The sequence below is a fragment of the Bombus bifarius genome, unplaced genomic scaffold (genome assembly GCF_011952205.1).
Source record: "Bombus bifarius isolate JDL3187 unplaced genomic scaffold, Bbif_JDL3187 scf7180000009125, whole genome shotgun sequence".
Taxonomy (NCBI): Eukaryota; Metazoa; Arthropoda; class Insecta; order Hymenoptera; family Apidae; genus Bombus; species Bombus bifarius.
The window spans coordinates 2,743,161-2,766,829 of record NW_022884914.1 but is presented as its reverse complement, the minus strand read 5'-3'; the positions used below and the strand labels follow the sequence as shown (position 1 = coordinate 2,766,829).

General features: G+C 39.3%; 1 protein-coding gene across 3 annotated transcripts in view; it reads left to right on the top strand.

Moving 5' to 3' along the window:
• Nucleotides 1–23,669, top strand: part of LOC117213552 (semaphorin-2A) — a 553,485-nt gene that overhangs the window by 130,558 nt on the left and 399,258 nt on the right. For 2 of the 3 annotated variants that reach the window (XM_033458979.1, XM_033458978.1), the window contains exon 3: nucleotides 18,716–18,718. The exons of the other annotated variant lie outside the window; for it this stretch is intronic. In XM_033458979.1, coding sequence (XP_033314870.1) covers nucleotides 18,716–18,718 — 3 coding nt within the window. The remainder of the gene's footprint in view (nucleotides 1–18,715; nucleotides 18,719–23,669) is intronic. 3 annotated transcript variants of the gene reach the window in all.

The window sequence follows — 23,669 nt, the reverse complement described above, 5'->3', positions numbered from 1 at the left end:
TTATTATAAATGCAAAAATGTTTTCAATCATTCGGGAGAGTTTTGTTCAAAGACACCGGTCCTGAAATTGTTAAGGTATACTACTTGTTATATTTTTCGCGGCAACGTATCTTACGTCACAAAAATTTTGAAGTTTCCTTCGGTATTTATTATTTATAAATATGAGTTTTCAATTTATCACTATTTTTCCAAATCGTTATTAATTAAACCACGCAGCAAGTCCTCGAAACTGTCATAATTGTGACGATAGACCGATGAGACTAAATCAAATTCCAAACGAATAGTAATTTTGATAACGATTTCAATTTAGATACCGCGGTCGCGGAAAATTACGTTCCCTGATCGATCGATGCTCACCCTTCGTTTTACGATGAAATCGGCCCATGAAAGCAATCGTTTTCGAGGGCATCGAAAAGAGAGAATGCTCGCAGGAGAAAGTATTTTTCACGTGGTGGCCGCCGCTGAAAGTTCCCGGTGAAATGCCCGATTTCGTTCGATTGAACTGCCTCGAACGAGTGCGCTATTTAACCGAACGCCAGTAAAAAGCCTAAATGAGATTCTTCGCCTCTCTTCACGGGCTTGTGGAAAAGCACACGCGCGATTTTCCAGCTTCAGCTATTCTGCATATCCTATTTCGCGTGCTTTCTCTTCTTTGTTTCTCTTTTTTCCCCTCCATTTCTTCTATTTTTTTGTACAGCCTTTCTCTCCTCGTTTCTGCCCTTCGTTTCACTTCCGCTCTCCCTACATGGCCGCCTAGTTGTTGCGCGGCACACTTGTATTAATTTATTTCTTCATTATTACACGCTGGTTCGCACATTCGATCCTGCCGATTTTCTTTAAAAAGGAAACAAGAGAAGAGAGGCCGGACGAGGATTTTCACGCGAATTTACGCGTGGCTACGCCGCGGTTAAACGGTCTTAGGAACATATTTTCCGCATTTATGGAAAGCGATATTTATTAAGAACATATATCACGAAGGGACGAGAAGAGACTGCCTCTGGTCGCGTTAAAAATAAAGCCCGCCATCGTTTCATGTGTACCACTTGCTGGGATACCGGATTAGCGTATTAGTGGCCAATAACTGTAATTTATTTTTCACTAAATTGTCCAACGTATTTAATCTCTCTTTTTGCACGAGAATTAATTTCGGACGATGGTAGAATATCGGTGTGTGCTCTCTTCTTTCTAGTTTTTATAAAAGTGCATTCAACAGCAATTTAAACACGTGCAGATAATCTTCCGTATATTAATTCATCTCGAATATTTTGATGAAAGCATGGAACCCGTACACAGCAATTCATAAAACGATAAAAATATAACCACTATCTCTGTTCGTACGAATAAGAGCAAATATAATAAATACGTATATAATAATTTGTACAAAGAGGAAGTAAATGTACTCTTGTTGTGTAACAATGAATATACAATCGATGTCAGCCGAGTAAAAAACTTAACGAATAAAACCAACGAATAAAAGCTGCAGCCACGAGGGACTTAGTTATGGTGGAAAGAAATAACGAAGAAAGTTAAAGGGAGAAACAAGAGTAAAGGCAAAGAACTGTGACTGAGATACAAAAAGCAGCGGCAAGAATTATAAAGGGTTGGGCGTAAAAAGGCAGAACGAAGATGGAGAGCAACAATGAGAGGAAAATGCATATTTTTATTCTGTGGAGAATTTACAATTCAAGTACAAAAGATACAATAGAGCATGACATTACTTTTTTCCGGTAAAGAAAGTTAGACCTGCTGAATGATCGTACAAAGAGCGGCTGCATACACTATAAAAGTTACAATGGAACGTAACCGTAGAATGTAACAATTCCCGCTTTTTATTCGAAATTGTGTCAACGTCACGCGTAAAGTGCTCGATAATTTACGAGCAATTGAAGTTACGATTGCTATTAACTTATTTCACGCGCATTCCACTTTGTTAGCAATTCGAAGCGACTAAAACTATGAATATCGTTATATAAGCTGTTTAACTTTTCGACACAGAAACACGCACCGTGTAAATTCCTTATTCAGTGAAAACTCGAAATTAAATAAAGGGAAAACATCAAAGATGTGTAGCTGTTATATCACGTGCAACATATAATAGAACTAGCGATCGTTCCGAGGAATTCATAAACTGTATCTGTGGTTATCAACCCCAGTTATAACATTCTAGCGTAGACACGCGTTATCATCTACCAGCTATCAATAATGGAAGGACCGCCTTGCACATTCGCATCGCCGACGTGACGAAACGGGCAATCTCGTCTACATAAACCTGTAGATTATCACCGAAACTTCCTGTTTTCGAATGGAATATTGTAGTATGCATTCAACACCTTTAACTGGCTATGTTATATCTGTCCTCTTGGCGATAAACTGTTACATTGTCTTCTCGAATAATATTCTTATCTTTACCATTCTTGATAATTGTATTAATTTTAGTAACTTCGTAATTCAGTAAATACGTTATCGATATCGTTATATACAGAACGTCAGACAATTTTTCACGTCCAAGGAGGTTATCCAACAGAATTCCCTTTTCGGGAATTTAATCATTCCCATGTACGTATTTCGTTGCGTTCGCTACCGTGAAGCGGAAAGCGCATCTTTCCGTGTTTAACGACGTTAAATTCGCGGTTGATGAGGGTCCCCTTCCAACTTAACGAATTTTCGTCGCATCAAACAGAAATTTCAGCAAAGCGGTCGTAATGGCCTGCGAATTGGCCATATAAAACGCAGTTTACCGTCACCGTGCATTCCCTCCCAGTCGAGTCGTACGTCTGGATTCTAACAATTCCACGAGTTTCGTGGTTCGACCGTGTCGCGACCAGACCGAGCTTTCTGCAGCAATGTTACGGCCGCAAAAGGTCCAACTCGCCTCTGCTGGCCAGCAGTATACATTCGTTATTACATTGGCCCGATGTCGGACGTAGCTCGAGCGTGTCTATCGATCGAAAGAGTGAGAATGCCACTCCGCCGGACGAGATTCTTATCGTTATCCTCGCCACCGTCCGCGGAGAAAGGAATATTATTCCGTCCGCGCATGTTCGAAGGGCCACCGATGTCAAACCACGATCCTTAAACAACTGGTGAGTTCTTAGTGTCCAATACGGTCACGGAGGGGCTGCTTCCCAGCTGCGGAAGCTTCTACGGCTCTTGCCATCCCTTTCTCGCGCGTACTCACTCCCGCTGAACTTCTTCCTTTCCTCATCCGCATCCGAGCTGATCAGAGACAACTGATAGCCGCGCCTCACGAAAGGGGTTTTAATTCCAAGCTGACTCAGCCGCACGCATTTGCCCGGAAAGCAATAAAGTTAAGTGTAAACAGCAGTCTCTGCGAGACGACCCTCCGCCCGGATGGGGTTACGCCTTTCTCTCGTGTCTTCTTCGTCGTCGCTCGTCCACCGTCCGTTCTCCGGTGTCGTGTGACACGCGTGTCTGAGGGTGTTCATGCGTTAATCGTGACTAACGCGAAGGGTTCCTTGGATTTAGAGATACCGGGGCGAGCACGCGCGACGACTCTTCAAAGAGGCGATTTCTTCGCGGGGAAACATGCCACCTCGATTCGTCCGCTCGATATCGATGCAGGAATGCGTCCCTTTCTGAGAGAAATTGTGCATTCAGAGAGAAAAGTGAGACGATATGTCTGGTTGTTTGTATTTGTAAATCTGTTGAAATATTATATTGTTATCCTGCCTTTATGGAAACATCGTAGGAATTGTGCTTGTAGCTCGCGCTATTAGAAAATTTCTTTCCTTATGTCTCGTTCCTTCAATTTCAATCGTTTGTTCTTCTGAAATAATAATTTTGGTGTAAATCCTCCATTTAATTATTCGTAGGTAGTTAATCTGTATCAAGATTTTGACGAAATTCACTTTTCGCTAGAATCTTCTTCAGTTAGCTCGACAGAGGCTACCGCTAATTCGTGTTAATAGAATACAAATTACGAATGCACTACTTATCGGAGAAAATTTTGTTTCCCTTCTTCTGAAACAACGCTCTTGCTACGAAGGCGCAAATTATTTATTCGTATAAAGCGAACGTTGTATCAAGATTTTGACGAAATTCACTTTAGGGTCCAATTTTCTTAGGGTAACCTGACAACGCAGAGGAGGGATAGCATTCGTGCGTGTTAATAAAATACAAGCCACGAATGCATGTAGGCTTCCTATACGAGCTGATCCCAGTTTGTTAGATTCTATTCGATATTTTCAAGGCTGTGACACGCATGTTAAAACGGTAGCACGGAACCTCCCCGAAACCGTGGATCGCTTTCAGTGGCAATAACGGACAAAGAAAAACGCGGAACATGCGAGACACATAAATATGGCCCCTGTTCGGCGGCATTAGGAGCTTATCGTTATTCTGCACACGTTGGCCGTTCGTCGCAGCCCACAGGCACTAACTACTTGCGTTACGAGTCGACCAAGAACCTCCCCCCGTAGATAAACAACAAGGGGGAACGACCACCACCATCGTCGCCCTTCTACAGAGCCTACCTCTCGATAGCTATAAGCATTTAATTTGCATAGAAACGCGACTAACTTTGGCTATTAAACGTTCTGCGCCTTGAGGCTCACGCCAGCTTTCAATTACTCGAACAGCAAATCCTTGAATTCACCCGTCTCCCTTATTGCTAATCCACGAAGGATTGTTACCGGCTGATCATTTCAGTACACGGTGACTCGTGTACTATCGAGCTCCGAGAATATCCTTTGACGATCCTCGAGTATTTGCTCCTCGTGTTCTTTATAATTATATTATCTAAGTAACATGCATAACAGAAAAAAGCTTAGTTGATGAGAATTCGTATCTAAGAAGGATCAAAGTAATGTGTGTTGGAGATAGAGACTGCAGATATTTATGAATTTATGGGAAATTAGATTAATACACAAATTTGCAGAATATATGTAATATAAATATAATAAGTATAGAAAATATCCAAAATAGAGTACTTACAGATTTATGATATTTAAAGCGTAAAACATTTCTATTTAGGTCCTACTCTTTAGTTGTGTCCATAAAAATGTGCATTTGCAGAAATATCTGTGGTTCATTTATAAATACTCTATAATTGAAAATATTTTTTCGAATGCGATTTAGAAATTTTTGTATTCGAAAGCAAATTTAAATTTAGAAATCTCATTCAACGCTAAACAGTCTTGGGAAAATATTCTCTCACTTAAAAGAGAAAATGAACCAACCTGTTATATATAAGTACAAACACCGTGTTACTGTACTTAGTTCGATGGAATACGATCTACTCGAATCAGTTCGTAGTACTACGACTATTAGAAATTACCTTTAATTTCGATCAGGATACAGATATACACACCGCAAATAGTGGTTTTCAGACCTCAAATACCGAGTCCCTGAATCCTAGATCTTGCCACTACTCCCGCAAAGTTGTGAGACCTTATTCGACAAAACCCTCGATTCGAGGAACATGTCCAGTCCAACATGTAAAACTTCGACCGCTAAGACCTTCTATATGTGAAACCAGTCCCGAACTGCCAAAGGATCCTGGACCTCAACCGCACCAGCCGCGCAGCCGGGGTTCCAAGGACTGGGTTGCCCAGGATTACTTGAAGATTATAAAAGCATCAGTGACGATACCTCGCAACTTTGAGACCTACCACGAACTACCTCGATAATCGTAGGTCTTCGATTAGTAAGATCTTGAAAATATGGAACCCGTCTGATGCCTCCCTAACTGCTACGTGGGTGGAAAGATGACTCGCACAGATGTGTCCCATAGACAGCATAAGGGCAAGAGATATATTGTGTTCACTCCTCTTTCGCTGTGTGGATGTAGATGCTCTTAACCAGTAATGGAAATATGTGTGCTATGTTTTTAATATTGTTACAGAAGAATGTAGTTCTATTACATAACATTATAAACCATTAGGTTTGCGTTTCTTCGACTAGTAAATTTTCTGCTTTGAATCACCGTGTTAAGTGATTAGATAGTTCTGGTTACACGTGATTCCGATAGCAGCAGGTTCTCGACATTCCACAGTTCTGAGATCTGACAATCCGGCGTTGGATTAAGCGGTTCCTAGGAAATAGGATCGCAAAGCTTCTGAAACCTCAAGATCCTATTAATCACGCATTCAACCATCTCCTAGAAGTAATTATTTTATATTTTTTAATTTATCTATATTTAACACCGCAGTCTTCGTACTCATCCCTCTGACGGCTAAATTTTCCGTGATACGTGAGATATTAAATATGTTCAACTATGATTGCAATGTTTTAGAAACTTGTATTCCCTTAGAAAGTTGTATCGTCTTAGAAACTGTATGTACCTGCTCTGAATGGAATAAATACCTTTCATGATTATAAATTATAGAAGCTAGAGTGTTATGAAAAATGTCATATCGTTTCTCCGTCAAACATTTTCAAAAATTGTTATGTATTTTTCTCTCTGCTATATGCGTTTTTATATTTCTTAAGTTTATAGGTTGTTATCCCAAAAACATTAACCCAATCAGTTTTATACAATAGATCTGTTTCTCGATATTCTACTATATTTTCCCAACGCGTTCCTACGAAATGTTATTTAATTATTTATGTAAAAGTATAAGCCAGTATTTGATGAAGTCTAGTTCAGAATACATATTACTTAAATTGCTGTGTCTGCTACTATTTCTGGTACGAATGTACGTTTTCTTTCACCTCCCGACAAGATGTTTATTCACCATAAGTGGCGGCTTCTTGCTGCTTCAACTTCACCATCCTTCGGTATTGTGAATAGCTACCGTGATGGCTCTTTTCACGAACTACTTTCCATCATCCGTTATCACTCTGAGCATCTGTGGCCTCATTTGCAACCATGTATGGGCTGTTCCGCCCAGTTCTTTTCCCTTCTTCGTCTTTCTCTCTTTATTCGTTTCTTCGGCTTTCTCAACTTCTCGCCCGTTTAATCTCACTGGCTTTTCACCGAACGAAAACTTTTTCTTCTTCGACTTTTCTTTCCTCGAACCGAGCCTTTTCATGGAATACTGCAACTCCGTTCGTATTCCTTCTCTTTTTCCTGCATGCATCCAATATGAAATCTTTTTTATCCATCAAATTATATTTTGCGCTATAAATTTCCACTATTAACGTCGATGAATTTCGGAACTGCGATCTATAATTGCTTTTCGTAAATCCCACGTTAATTGGTAAGCTACGATCAGGCGTGCAATTGGACATCGAACAACCTGCACCTAACTGTAGTCATGTGTATCTAGCGTATGATTTACCTCGTCTCTCGTATTCCCTTGAATCGCACACTGGCACACTATAGTATTTCAACATTTACTATAGAAAACTTCCGTGTCCATATTGAATACGTTATATAAAACACTTTGAAATTCTGTTGGCAATGTGTTGAGATACCATTGATTATATTATTCGGATTTGAAACCAATTTGAAAATGTATCTATCTATGTATGTAGAAATTATAAGATCATTAAAAAAAATTAATGTACGGAAAAATAGACATTTCAAACAGATAAGCGTCGAATATAGTTCCACTGCATATTCATGTAATAAATATTAACCATTTAAATACTTTTGATCAGATATCCAAACGTGTACTTTCGTGGGTCTGTACGTACAACAAGTGTGTACGCATTAGAAATATGCCTCTAATACAGGTTTAAGCGTGCGTTAAATTTCCAATGTACAGGACAACGTAACGTATGTGAAGAGCATCGCAATCCCGGTGTCGTCTCTAGCCTGGCGGCATCAAAGCTTATATTGCTGGAAATAGGGATGTCTTGGAAAGGGTCTGGCGATAGAACAACTCGTAAACTGCCGCTATTCCGTGTCATCATCGAACTTGTTTCCGCCTAAGCAGGCGTTTTGAAAGCGGGAGATTGCACGGCCCAATTGAAAGGACGGCTGGTGCAGGAAACAGCGGCCGTAGATGTGGAGGCGGAAAGAAGTTGGCGATTTACATGTGCAATTTTCCGCGAGGCCAATGGACGCACGTGCGCCGCGTTACGACCGCGTTCTTGCCTCCTGTTACGCGTTACGAAAGTAGCTTCGTATTTCCAGGCGTAATCGGCGTGGCCATTTCGCGTCGTCGAGTTGAGATCGTCGTCGACGCTTTTCTTCGATATAGATAAAGTGTGTAAAATATAGATAAAGATATAAAGTGTGCTTATTACCATTATTATTGGACGATAACGTTGCATTAATTTTTGCGAAATTATCGGTAATATCGGCTCGATAACGCGAGAAGCCACCTTGACGATGGCGTGAATTGCAGAATGTTGGGGACGACCAAATGGACTCGAAACGAAGGAGCAACGGTTGTTTGCTTGGCGCGGGAATGACACGAGTACGCGTGAATTTTCGACTGGAATCACAGTGTACAGGCTCTCAAGGAAACACTAGGAGTCCGCTTTTAATTGCGTTTACGAGCTTGCGTTGCTACTTGTCGTCGTTAATTAAATTACATTTACACGACGAGACTTGGACAGAGATTCGAAGAAAATATGCATAAACCTGAAACGTAGAGTAATTGGTGGCTTTCAGCTTTGATTCGGCGGAACGTGCGAAATGTCGCTTAACCTTTAAATAAATGCGCTTGCCGTGATGTGGGTCGTTATATACAAAACATGGTAAACATCGCGGTACGTGCCCTGGAAAAGAATTTTGTCCTAGAATTTGGCTTTATCGTTATTGCAAGATGTTATTACTTTTATCTGGTTGGTATTCTCAAGATTATTTACATTTTGTGTATTCTTTAATACGAATGTATTTATATCGCTTGTTCTACGTGTGGTATTTATTTTTAATGCTAGGAATTTATTTATTTCTTTTTTGTAACTTTACAAATTGTATGCAACTGCGTATATTAAACTCGGAAATAAAAATATTACTCATAAATAAATACACAGTAATATCGTTTAAGCAATGTATTATATTTTTTGCGGAATTATCATGATGTAATTGCGTTATTTGCTCAAATGAAACTTTTAAAATGGATGCTAATTATACAATCGTTGCATGCGTTCTATATTATAAGACATTATCTTATTAAACAGTTTGCAAACAAAATTTTACCAAACCTGATAAAAGTAGTCGTTAAAATATTAGACTAATTTTTACAACAATCTTATAATAAACTACCAAATAGAATTTCTTAAAACTTAATTTAAATTATTAACATCAAGAGAGGAAACCTAATATTTCCATGAATTTTTGAAATATTTCGTACTAAAAAACCTGCCCCAAATATCTATAATATTAAAGCGCGAATACCCAAAACGCGTTTCCTTTTTCCCTCTCCGGCAATAAGTCTTGTCTCCCTCCGCCATACGTTAAGCATTGTCACAGTGCGCGGCGGAACATACCGAAATCGGGGCAACTTAGAGATATTCTGGGCAGGCCTCCGATAACTTTTACGCACCCTCGGTGCTTTATAAGCGCGTACGCGGACCGGCAGAAATGGTTTTACATATATCACATCGGTGAAATTCGATAAGGGTAGAACGGTGTTCGCGTGGGGTGGAGAAGTTCTCTCGTGGCCTGGGCCGACTTGGAGCTTTTTCAAGCCCTGGTAAGCTTAGTCGATTAACGGGAAAAGCCCGTGTGTACGTGGTTCCTCCTGTACTACGAGAGAGCGAGACTGGGAAGAAACGCGACTGGTAACTCCGTCGTCCGACGAACATGAAAATTGTACGTAGCCACAGCACGACCACCTTCTTCCAACGCCTTCTCTACCTGCGCCATCCACCTCACGTGCAGACCACGATGTCTCTGGTCTTTGCAAGGGCCTGGCTAGAACTGAGGTTTCCTTTAAATATTCATTCCGTGTAGCGGCTCTGCCCTGCCCACTTTAATGTTCTCCCGTTATCCCAGACACTGTTCTGCTTTTTGCATATGAGCGTCAAGCTGCGTGTATTTTTTTTTCTCTGCCTTTTCTAACCAGGACTGGAAGAAGAACGAATGAAGGAAACTCTGGTACGCGGGGCGAGGGACTCTACAGACGCGAATATCCCCAAGGTACAGATTTAATATTTATTCCTACGAGAGGACGCTCGTTGCCTGTACGAAACTTCTGTTCGCCGTTATATTTCTACCTTCCCTGAGACCTTCCCGTGTTCTCTCGTTCGTCCTAGTCCCTTGTGTCGTTCGAGCTGTATATTTAACCCTGACGCGCTGCCACTCGCGAGCTAATCCGTGTCCTGACGCTCGTTCTTGCATATCTTCCTCGTCGTTTGCAGTGGCTCGAAGGATAGTGGGCAAGTTGATTGTAGCAGCGATGGAAGTTTGCTGTGAGATCGAATATCTTTATGTTGTACCATGTACGTGCATGAAGTTTGGAACAAGTGTATTAACGTTATTTATACGAGTATAGTTTTTATATACGAATTAATACGTAGTGATATACGTATTTGCATACTTTTAATTATAAAGGAGCGATAAAATATTTATTTCAGCCTGTAATGTAATCGTTACTATTTTTTATACTTTCTTGCTATCTTAATGGTTTTTAACACTTGGTTTTTAGCACAGAAATTTATTGACTGATCTAATAGAAAGAACTTACTTTATAATTATTTATATTCACCAATGAGTAAACGAAAAGTCAAAATGATTATTCATCAAACATAAAGAATATGCCGAAAATACATCAACGTTTCAACACTCAAATAAATATTCAAACAAACAGATAAACATATCCTATTAAATCATACTTCACGATAAAGATGATTACATATATAACTCGCACTGCGAGCTTCTCCATTTCAAACAATGCAGTGGCTTCATTTTCCCTCCGAATTCAATTTGCTCCTAGAACATACTACACAAGATCTTATACGGCGGTTTTTCGCCAGGTGTAGTACCTTTACATTCGTAATGACGACGTTCTATCAATACTTTACTTCTCGATGGTTTCATCTGTTCATCGATCTCACTTGCAATTCACCCGTTCCTAGGTACAAAAGATTTTCATGTTTTTGCTGATCTACATTTTCACATCCCCGTAGATAGGTCGCGAAACAGTCTTCTGTTCGAACCTTTGATATTCAACAAATCGATGGTAGTAACTATCGTGTAAACGCATACACTGTGTGTCTGGAGTTGCATTGCGGCTCCTGTGATGGCCCAGCTTTGGCAGTCCTTGAGCATACTCGTGCACACACGCAAGCGGTTGTAATCGTGGCGCGGTCTCAGGTGCAGCGTGACCGACCCATTGACACGTAGGCGTCGTTAAAGGGAAAAGGCAATCGTGTTTCAAAGGAGCCATTATTTCGGCGTCGTGGCACACCGGTAACACCGGTGCGCATCGGCTCTTCCTCAGTGACATCGCTTCCGCTTTCATTGCCTTCTCTTTCGGGCAAACCGACGCATGGCATAGCGCTAGGGGTGGCGCGGCACGGTGTAACGCGACGACTCGTAGTGTTCTTTTAAACCATCTTCCGTAATGCTGCAATCAACCGTACGTTGACCGTAGTAGTAAAAGTAACTATTCCGCTGTTGGAAAGCTTACCGATTGCTTATACCCTGACTCTAACAGTCGGCTCTAACAGTCAACTACCAGCTGGCTAAAAAAGGCTAGGCGAGGCTTGACTGGAAACACCGTTGTAGCAAATCTTGTCGGTGACCACGTATCCGCTCACGATTGCGATAAAAGCTGGATTAAAGGTCTTTAGAGTCGCCTGAGTATTTTAGTCGACCATATAAGAAGAATGCGAGCAGAACGTTTACGAGCTACGATCAAATAAACGGATGGAAGAAACGGCCAATTCGATCTTCGTCGTCTTCTCGGTGGCAGAATTATTAATTAGCCGCGCGCGTGCGTCTGGCACGCGAGAGATTTATAGGGGATGATTTTTGAACGCTGGCAGGGGAAGATATAATTAATCGTCGAACGTGTGCGACCTGAAAGAAAGTGGTCTTAATTTGACTCGAAGGGTAGTCGGACAGTGTAATAGTGAGAAATCGTGTGTTTGAAAATTATGTTCGAATTACGTTTTGGTATGCGGGAAACATATTTTACAGTCATGAAATTACTACGATCACGTAACATTAACGTCCTCGGATAATGTATCGTGAAATTCGTGTTAAAATACGCTTGCGAGCGAATTTAAAACGAAGACATATGGTATGTATGTTCCGCGTTTGAATGGGTAGAATGCGACTGGAAAAAATATTTATCGTTTAATGTTATTGATTTTTTATTACTGAAAAAGTTGGCTATCTGCATAATTTCAAATTGAATTTGTAATTAACTTAAACTGGTCGAATTTGCTAGTATATCAGGTGAAAATTGATTCGTTTCGACGAATTTCACGTTATCGACATCGTCTTCCAATTTCATTCGCGTTTAATCCAAGAATGAAATGAGATTGAAATACGATTGGTATTAAGCTTTTAAATGATATATTTATCTTTGTGTGGAAATATCATCATTCGTTTAAGGTATTCATGAATTACTCATGATAACTCGCGAAATGCTTTCTTTCAAAAGATATATATATATATATATATATATATATATATATATATATATATATATATATATATATCTTAAAAGATTCATGTGCAAGATTCATATCATATATTATACTACAACGAACAAAATATTTATGAGCAACTTTGATATATCAGCTGTTCATAAGTATCTTTATTGCGCGCAGTATCTAAGTTGAAGGTAGCTCACACTATATATTATTGTTTTATTGGTCGCGTGCAAAAGTGTAGGTGGCACTGACATGATATCCTCCAGGGACCAAAGGCCCTTATCTGCACTGCAGGCAATGCACCTAACTGCAATCCTGTCGATTCCGGTCTCTCTCATCTTTGTTCTGTTTCTTTTCCTCTCTTGTTTGAATCTCTAAACTCTTTCTCCTTCGTCGATATGACGTAATAAAATATTAAATGCAACAAGATCTTGCATCATGCAATGAACAATGAAAAAATAATAAACAAAAAATTGAGCAAAGAAATCTATTTAACACTCTAATATTTTCAAACGTAATATTAGCTTGTTCGGAAAATTCGTCGTGTATTTCACAAAAAATTCTGCGTTATATTCAGTATGGTTGGAGGAGGATTATTTATCATGAATTTCTGTCAGATATTTGAATACTAAATTTAAGGCTAAAAAGGTTTCTTCTTTAAAAACGAAACATCATTGTACGATATCTGCAATGTTTAATTGTATTCGTCCTATTCTTTGAATATAGCATAACATTACAATCATATATTCCTGTTTTTGAAAATGTCAAATAGTTTGTTGAAAAAAAGAAACTACTCGATTCATAACACAAAATAATCGAAATTCAATAAAATATTAATTCTTTAAGAATGCATTACCTTTAAATTTTTCTTAGATTCCGATAGATCCAATATAATATATATCAAGGAGCGACAATTTAAAATGAAAGCGCATGTTAAAAATGTGACACAGAACAATGATCTACAATTGCTACTTTAAGAATATTTCCCAGCATCGCCGTGACACAAAAAGTTACACAAGAAAATGGCACATGATTCTTTCGTAAGATCATCCTTTCTCTCAACCGATGTAACCTTAATGGAGCAATCTTGTGCGAAGTTCACAGATTAATTGGCTTAACCGATGAACATCGATCCGATTCTTTTCTACCCTCGCGTTTCTGGTAATCGTGGGTTATCGCGCCACCCGCCTTCCCCATTTCCACCCTCGCCGAGCTATCATGGAACGTGTAATCTTTCACCGACACCGTATTTCTCTGTTCCTCGCTTTGCCGTTTCTTTCTTCTCTGTTCCACGTCCATCGCGATCCTACCTTTTAATTCGATTACGAGTGAACCCGTGAACGTACACGAACAATGTAAACTGTTACAGATTACTTAATCACGCGGTATGATCGCTACATTCGTGGTTCGCATATACGACTATCGTTCCTTTCACCGACTTTATTGCGAAATCTCGAATCATATCTGTTTCGTTTTTATACTTTGTTCCGTTTTATCTTATCATCGTTTACACACATCACATTTTATTATAACTAGACGGTGGATTCTTATACGAAATTTATACTTTTATGCTTAATTTTCCATGCAATTTTATATGAGCGGAAGTACTACTTAAATCATTTATATTTACCTGATGAAATAGAATTTAGAGATTTGTTCCATGCTCTAAATATAGCAATGTAAAGTTTTCCTTCGATCTTTCATATTCTCTAAAGTTTTCTTTTGTTTCTTTGACTTTGCCATGAATGCATAAACATTCGCAGTCTGGCAACGTGAGCGCGTTATTTTCTTTTTTTTCTCTCCTTGAATATGGAAATGATAATTTCGCAATTATTTATGTTTATACGAAAAAAGATACGATGTCATATGAAATGATTATAGTCGATAGTACAGATTGTCGAAATTTCGTTTGCAAAGTAACAAGTTCGGTGACTAGAGGTACCCACTGTTTCAGTGACTAGCCCGCGCAGCCGGCAGCGATCAATACAACCCCAAACCTCGGTTCGCGTATTTCCGAACCCAGTTTACCAACCGGTCGACGAAAACGCCCGAAATTCTATCATGGAATTGCAATTTCTGGAACCCGAAGAATGCGCGTTACACAGCGTTGCCGGTTGTTTATCGCGATATATTTCTTCGATGCCGTAATTTTCCCATATACAATGTACACGATGCGAGAAATATCGTCAATATTCAGTCAGCCACGTGAAATTATAATCAATTCGGGTTCGATACGCAATATGGATTATCAAGTTCACGTAAGAATCGCGAAATGAAATGAAATTTTTAATTCGCGCACTTATTCATCAGTAATCGACAATAATACATGGAAACATTTAACTGAATATTAACCTTGCTTGCAATTTATGCAAACAGATTCGATTACCTCCGTAATTTCGAACCGTACTAAATATCTAAATGCATCATGCCAAATCTTCATGGGATATTAATCGAATCGTGGATATTTCAGGAATGATACTGTACAATATTTCGTCATTAAATCTATTAATTGTTTTCTATGTGCGACATACTGGAAAAGTAAAAGTAAAAATATACTCCATTTCCATTCTTTTAAATCTATTATTCCTGTATAATCTCTCAATGTAAATAAAGTATCTAAAGATATTTTGATATATTTAAGGGTCTGAAAGAAATAAAAGTAAAAAAGCAGCACTTTAATGTTTCAAAGCTCTTGTTAATACTTAACGACTTACGTTTTAATCCGGTAGCTCAGATTTGATGATACGATTTACACTTTTTTATATTTTCTTGCTCCCCATAATTTTCCAGGATTAATTTCAAGGTATTCCAACATAGTGACACAAAGCAAATGATCAGGCACGAAATTTGGATTATAAATACTATTTTCTCAGGCAATTGCCGCGAGCTAGACATAGGAAAGGCATTGCCGTGTTTAGGGTGGAAAAGTCTCAGGCTTCCGGATGCAACGATATTGTCGGCGGACTTCTTTTCCTATAGAGATTACAGGTAGCCAGGTCGTAGTTCAAACGTGCGTGCAATTAAGTCGTAGAGACGCAAACCTCTAAATTAACTTATTAAACGCGAATGTGCCGGTGAACACGAACGCTTAACGCGCCTACGAAGCAGTAAATAACATTCAGAGCCGCATTTTCTAGCCGTATATCAGTGCAACCCCACGTGGAAGAAGGCACATGTAAACGAGCAGGATGCACGCTGTTCTGCGAAAGAAGATTGTACTTTATTGCATCGAGCTTCGTGGTGTGATTTCATTTTTTAAAGAAAGGGCAATTGCGCGTTTCTAGGCAATTTTCGGTAAATTCTGAAAATCTGTTGTAATATTATAATATCATACAACTGACAAATATCTAGACTGAGAATGTTTATACATTTGTGAAAAATTTAATCCTCTCATAGCGTAACGTGAGAAAAATTCAGCCAGGTCGTCAAATCCATTGATATAAAATTATTTTCTGTGAAAAAGTATATTATTTCTGTAGCCAATTTCAGAATTGCAAGAAATTTCGACGATAAAGAAACGATTATTTTCTAAATCGTTCCATCTGAACTCATTGTCATTTTACTATTCTGTTGAAAAATTAAATGTGCGAAAATACGCAGAATGGGAATGTGAAAATAAGAAGCTCGTTAGAAACAAACGTTCATTTAAATTTCACTTCATTATTTGTATTCGTATATACTTACAAATATAAATTTGCATAAACATTCACAGTTTAGTCATATTTATTGTTTTACACTATATTAAGGTAGATCTTTAATATTTAATATTTACTTAATTTGAAGTTTCTGGAATCTACAAATAGTTGTTATTGAGAGAAAATCTGTATAAATGTACTTCATATTTGCATCCATGTTTCTCAGCTACAAACAGTTTTGCTTTGATCTTCCTCAAAGTAGTTATATGTATTTAGAATCCTACTTACATGCGTCTCTCTGCATAAACTATTTGTAGAATTTCAGTTTATTTCATCTCTACATAGATCATAAAATCATAAAGTATATCATAAATAAATCATAAATAAATATATCATAAATAATAAATATCATAAAGTTTGTCGTGTTAGTCTTTTAAAATAATACGACCAAAAGGAACACCGATTAGCCATAAATTTATCAGAGACGCATGTTGCAAAACGAAATTACATATAGATGCGCGTACAATACTTTTTTCTGTAAAATAATATCGAGATATTATCCATTTTCAAGGGAGATTAATTCTCGTCATTTTCTACTACAGTACCGTATTATAGTCAAACACAAATTCTCTCTTCATAAACGAACAAGAGTTCACATAAAATTAATTTCAAACGAAATTATATACAACGAATATAGAAGTTTTCAACAGAACATGTATAGCGTAGAATATCTAAAACTCTGTCATAAACCATTGGTACATCGTCGCTGCTGGATTTCGCCAATCAACACGCTTTTCCACATGAATTTTCTTCAGGGTCGTCGACTCGCAAATACAACTTCGCCGCAAATCCGAATTCCGTGGGGGGCAAAGATGATCTGTTTCCCTCTCTACTGCTCTTTATCGGGCTTCCGTAATCCAGAAGCAGCTCTGAAAGTTTTGAAGTCCGATAAAGCGAACTGCGATTATGAAAGTTTCCTCTCACTGCTCTCTCACTCACTCTCTTTCTCTCTTCCTCCTCCCGTTTGGTTTAACTGTCCAACGTTGCACGATGTACGGTTCGACGGGATTCAAAATTAAATCCATAACAGGCTTTGTTTGGCTTTCGTCTTTTTTTTCCACCCCGTACAGCTGCAACTGAAAGGTGAAACGGTGAGATTTGAGTCTGGTACCAGTGTGGTGCCTCGTATTTTACAATCGGTTTCACCGGATGACGAGACAGTTAATTACTCGGCGAATCTATTCTAGACATTTCGATTCTAGTTCTATTCTGATGAAAGATTTGTTTAAAACGCTGCTCTTGTGAAAATATTCTTTATAACAAATTTTAACTTAAGTATACGGTTAATTTTAGATTGAATTAGTCTCGTTTGCTGTAATTAACGTTTAAATCTGTAGCGTTTTTGTACTTTTATGATTTACTCGAATAAAAATTATTGTTCGCTTTTAATTATCAAATGGAAAGATCTGTAGTACGAACTTTACAATTGAGGAAGAGTTTTTTTTTGCAAAAAAAAGATTTAACTCTCGTAAATCAATGGGAAGTCAGGCCGCACTGAATCGATTGCGGAATCGATTCTTTCGCTGGCGGTTCACTAAATAAAGGTCTGGCTCCAGTGACTTTTGGTACGATAGCTTCTAGATCCCTTTCACTCACGCCAGTCGGTCCGGATCCTGTAATCTGTTATCGTAAAAATCCTGCTCGCTCACTGGCTTTAAAGGGAGAGAGGGACGTGCTGTATGAGACACGAGATTCGGAGTCGGGGTTTTTAGGATAAAAAAGGAGGGAGAGAGCGCGTGATGGAGAAAAGGGACGAGACGTCACCCTTCGAGAGACGGAGGAGTATCAATATCACGCCTCAGTGCCGTCTCCGCTAAAATCCCTACCTAGCCGTCTCTTTTCGCCCGTCCCTTATTATCGGCTTGGAAAAATAATCTTCGAATACCTAGCCGAGGGAATGCAGCCTGTCGAATACGGGTCTGATCGCGGTTTAATTTCTGCCGTTTCGTTGTTCGTGATTTTCGATTTCGAAACAAAGTGGATTTGCCGAATCCATTCCGCGACTTCACGGATCACGGTCGACTCTCGATCGATTTGACTTTCGGAAATAATATGTAGCGGCGATTTATTCGCGGTGCGTTTCGCGCGAATAAACACATCGATAAATCAATGTTTTGTTCCGTGATACGGCATTCTGCGAATTTTGCATTTTACACCCGCTACTATGCTATTTAAAATAATCAAAACCGACTCTATCTCTCTCTTTCTCTCTATGTATGTGTGTTCATCCGCACGGGCACCCGTGCCATAGCTGAGCGACCGCGCGCGTGCGGAAACGTTTTCGAAACTGTCCCACGGAATGATAAATAACGTCGAAGGAAAAGGGTTCCGTGGATCATTGGTAATTCGGTGGGAGAGACCGAGCCGATAACTTTTTTACGCAGCCCTGCCGTTTCACCGGCTAGCCGCGTTTCAAAGGGTGACAAAGTGTACGCTCAGCGTTATATCGTGAAGTTGAAATATCGTTTCGGTGAATTGTTCGAAATAGCGACACTTTCACGAGGTATCGGTGGGGAATGAGAATGGAAAAGAAAACGATAGAAGGGTGCTCGACGTAGATGGTTAGCGAACATGGTGGCGGTAAATAAATCTTTGAAGGGTCTTTAAATTTGTCTTGGACCAGTTACCGGTATTAACGGTTGGGCAAATTTGTATTCGTTGTATTATCTATACTTTGGCGAACAAAGAACCCGACGCCTCGCTTAATAGTGTCTAAAAGGTGTCGCTAATTTAAACAAAACCCGGAGAAACTGAGCGACAATATTTTCAGGATAGAAGAGTACACCGAGACAGCCATCCCAAGTCACCAATTAAGCCTCGGTACTCTCCTGGAACACGTTCCCGTCAAAATCAACAAGCTGACACTTTTCCAAGTACAGATTCCCTTGTTTGCCGATTTCCCTCTTCCTTTATTTACCCCCGTTTCGCCGCTGCGCCACCCCTGTTCGGTCTCGCGGCCTCTTTCATTCGAGTTCTTCCTCCTCGCTGTTGCCAAAAGTCGATTTACCGGGGAACGAACCCTCGTGACCGGTCGGTCCCTGCAAATTGCATAAGGGGTCGCTTTAAAGCGAAGTCCGCTCCCGACCGACCAAATTCTCTCGCGAAATGTCTCGCGAGGACGATGAACCCGCTTCGTTTCCGGAGGATGTCGTAAAAGTTGAACGAGGTAATCCTTGACGAGTCGCTGGATACCTTTAATGCTTTCTTAACGAGGTCTTAGAGTTGTCGTTGAAAAAGTGATTTGATCACGATCAGATTTCACACAGTGTGTCTGGTTTAGGTTGTTGCCCTTAACATTTCCTCGAAGGAACGCGTTCCACTACAGTGGAAAAATTCTTCCGTTACTTGTTACTATTTTCGGTATCTAGACTTAGAAAAATAACTTGTCTTCCTCATATTTATAATTCATTTGCTTATTTGTTTTCCTTCATCATTTATGTCGTTAATAACAAACTTGAGTTGTATACGATACACAAATATTTTCGCTAGACGATCTTCAACCATCATTAAAAGTATATTAAAGTATATTTCATCGCTAAAACATGTTTTCTGTCCTATGTTCAATTTTTTTCTGTAAATTTTGCCTAACGGATATATCTATAGATTTTATCTTTCGCAAAGGATTAATCTTTCCAGTTCCAAATATTTTCTGCGTCAGAGTAAACACGCTTTCACTTCCGATACAAATAATATCGACTGTATACAACAATATTTTAATAACGTATTAAAAAATTTAGCGAAACTAATATAACGATACGAATATTTACTCATATGAATCTTTGTTTCACAGTGAATGTTTCGTACCTGTAGCCATATATACAAGAAGGGTTGTAAAAAGATTAAACACCAGTCTGAAACACAATGAACTCAACTGAACATTTAAGCACGTTAATGTACATGTTTTACGATGGCGAGCATAGCGTAATCGTCACCTGAACGTTGCATCCCTCGAAGCGCTAGGGAGAATCGAGCTTTATTCTCTCGGTTTCTCTCCTATCCGCCAGCGAATAGCAGACATCGGGCTACGTGGCGTGGGATGGATTCGAGGGATTTTATATTTGATGAGCGTGAAGCATGAAACGGGACTGGCGAATGCGCAGCGATGCGTTGCAGCTCGGAAATTGGGAATTTCAATGACTCGTACGCGACTGCGGCTCGTCTCGGACCGATCATTTTTATGCAACCGTCTCGTAGCTCGCGTTGATGAAAGGCAGAAAGGATGAAGATCCCGAAGAAATGAATCCATTAAATACGATTTTCAAAAGCGTTGTCCCGAGCTTCGAGCTGTTACGTCACGCGGAAGTGTGGTTTTACACGGTGAAATTCAAATTAATTACGAAATGATTTTACGCGAAATTGAAGCTCCGGATAAGTTACTAGAAACACGATGTATTTGTATAGTTATATATAACTAGATGGAAAACGCGAAACCGCAAGGTACATCGAATCGGAACCGGAAGTCATTATGTTCACTTAGCCGATGTATATTCGTAATAATGAAATTACCGAACTGTTGATTTCACAATGTTTGATATTACTCAAGGTTTAATCGTTCTTACGAATCAATAGATCAATGTTGGTTGCAAAGGTATGTATAATTCAAAGAGATTTATATATCTTGCTATGTAGAAAAATAATAAAGGTACGAGTATGTTAAGAAAGACGATAAGATCTTATACAAAGAAACGTCGGTTCTGTTACTAATCGAATCTCCCTCGACTTCTTCTTAAGGTCAAGATTTTCCATATCTAAAGTATATGTAATTGTAACATGTAAAAGAATCGGTTCATGCAGTCACTTTTTGAGATAGCAGCAGGTTACCTTCGTCTTTGCAAATAGATCTTCGGTGTAAGAAGGTTTTACAAGTAATTTAAAAACTCTCGTATTTTCATTCGACATAATTTCCTCGGTAAAAGAAAATAAGGCAGGAAAATCCGAGGAAAGTCTATCCTCTTCCTACAATTATAAAAATGTAGGAAAGAAATCTGTTTGTCGAAAGGAGGAGCGGCCTTGTGTCTATTTAAACGCGTAATATTCTATCGAATGCTTTGTCGGATGAACATTCTTGCGCTTCGTTGTAATAATTAACATTAAGCGGGTAGAAATGATTAAACATTTCTGGAGAATACTTAGCTAGACGAGGCAGGAAGAAAAACGGACGAGGTACGTGCGGCTAAGTATTTAAGTAGAATCCTCTTTATGAAGGCTTTGGACTTATTAGCACCACCGCCATGGCAAATATTTTCCCCGTATGTCAGCGCATGCGGGGAATTTTTCTCGCATCTCTCTCTCTCTCTTTCTCTCTCTTTCTCCCTCACTACGTCGTTTCCGGCCCATCGTTTCGTTTGGCCCAGTCGATACTCTTTCTCCGTGTTTTTTACAGTGTTCCAACATTTTTCGGCTACGTCACTCCTTTGAAGAGGGTTCGTCTATATGCCATCCTGTACGCTCGTTAACTCAGCCTGTTTGTTTTACCTCCGTAATTATCGATTTCGATCCTGTAACGCCTGACCGTAAACTGCATAATTTGTCCAACGATAAACGACCCGTGGTAAAAATAAAGAAACATTTTTCCAAGTTTCATATGTTTTAACGCGCGACAGGAACATCGCGCGATTTTCTGCTACTCCGTAGCCATTACTACGAGGATCGCGACCGGCGGCACGATGCATTTGCAATTATCGTGCCACGAAATTGCTCTGGAATTATGCAATTTCGCCACAATTTTTCCCTTCGCCTTTTACAACGTCGACCGATTCGATGTCGTTTATTTCACCGCGCGCGCCGTTCCGTCGAGCATGCTTTCTTTTTAATATCGCAGTCAATTGGTCTCATTAAAATTAGAAGCATATTACTGAACGTATAATTACACGAATTATCGTTCTTAACTTCTTCCCACTCTTAACGGTCTGCTTGCGATATGTTCGTTTTACACAGTGTATTTTATTTTGCAACTTTCTCTCCCTGTAATTATTCGACGTTATTCAACCCGGCGATCTCGGCGGCCCTTCAACGTCGAGTCTCTCCACTATAGTGAGCGAGTGCAACAAGAAATGATCTATCGAGACGAAAGTCGTATCGCAGTGCACGTTTTAGTACAGTAAAATGCCGATTTACCCAGGGACATGGTTCCATGCATTCGCGCGACGGCGCATACTGTGGCTATTTTAAAATAGCGGTTTCAGGTACACGATTCTTGCTCTCCAACGTTCATTGTTGTGCAGCTGGCATATGTCCGTATTGCATATATAACAGCATCGCGCGGTAAAATTGCGCGCGGAGAAATTTCCGCGCTCTCCTTCGCTTTTACCTCTCTTTTCTTTATTCTCACTGCTTCCATTCTAGCTTGCACCTCTCGTGTGCTTCACGCGCATTTGCGCACCCTTTTATCGGTATTTCAAATCATCGTGGAATTCCATCAACCTATCAACGTTGCTCATCCGCCAGGTGTACGCGAGAATGCACGGCTCATGAAAGTCGAGCGTGCTCTTTTCTTTGGCTTTCCATTCTAGTTAAGCGACGATACTTGGAACGGACGTATATTCTTTTCCTCTTTTTATTCTTTCTTCTTTTTTCGCTGTTCTTTCATTTTTCTCCTCGCCTCTTTGTGTCGGTAAATACCGTAGGTCTGGAAATTTCGTTGATACACGCTGAAATAATTTCAGAACCGATGACGAGAGAGGTATGGAAATGATACTAATAGAGGTTCGATTTGCCGCACCCACGCACGTGAAAGGAAGCTCGGTAATAATGTACGCTAGCCAGACGTCTGGCTAAACACGGACCCCTTCTACTTTCCAGACGGCGCTTCAATGCTCGCGTCAGTTTCTTAAGATTCTTTCTTCCTCTGGTTTGAGAATTAAGTTAGGGTTCGCGTGTAATTTCTATTTCGTATTAATTGCGTGATTTATGCAACATATCGGTACATGTTAATTTCGAATAGATATTTCATCGTGAAATAGTCGAAGCTACAATAAGTCGTTTTATTATCCAACAAAAATTTATTATCAAAAAATTAAATTTCTTCCTTGACGTAAATGATTTTGCGATATTGTTTTATGAGCTTATGTTCGGCTACTGAAAATAACAATAATATATAGAATATTCGATTTTATATACACAATTTCAGTCGGAAGAATTTCAAATGTCAATTAGCTAACATTAGCTACATAAGACAATATTTTGTTATACTTGCCTATGTATCGAATTAATAATCAAATATAAAAATTGAAATGCAAACAAAGAATGAATATAATAATACTTTTTTTGCCAATCTATGTACAAACCATAACTTGTCCACAAAGTGAAACATACACGATGATATATTTTGTAAATATGTATTTGTTACACTTTGAAGGTTTAATTCTATCCGACTTTTCGACTTCCTACGAGTATTTACATAGGTGTTCAGAGACTCTGTTCCATTCTGCTGTAGGCTAGTAGCTTCACGGAGAACGTGTCCAACCATCCTGTGGTCAATCAGTGGTCACTTTCACCGAGACAACAGTAGAA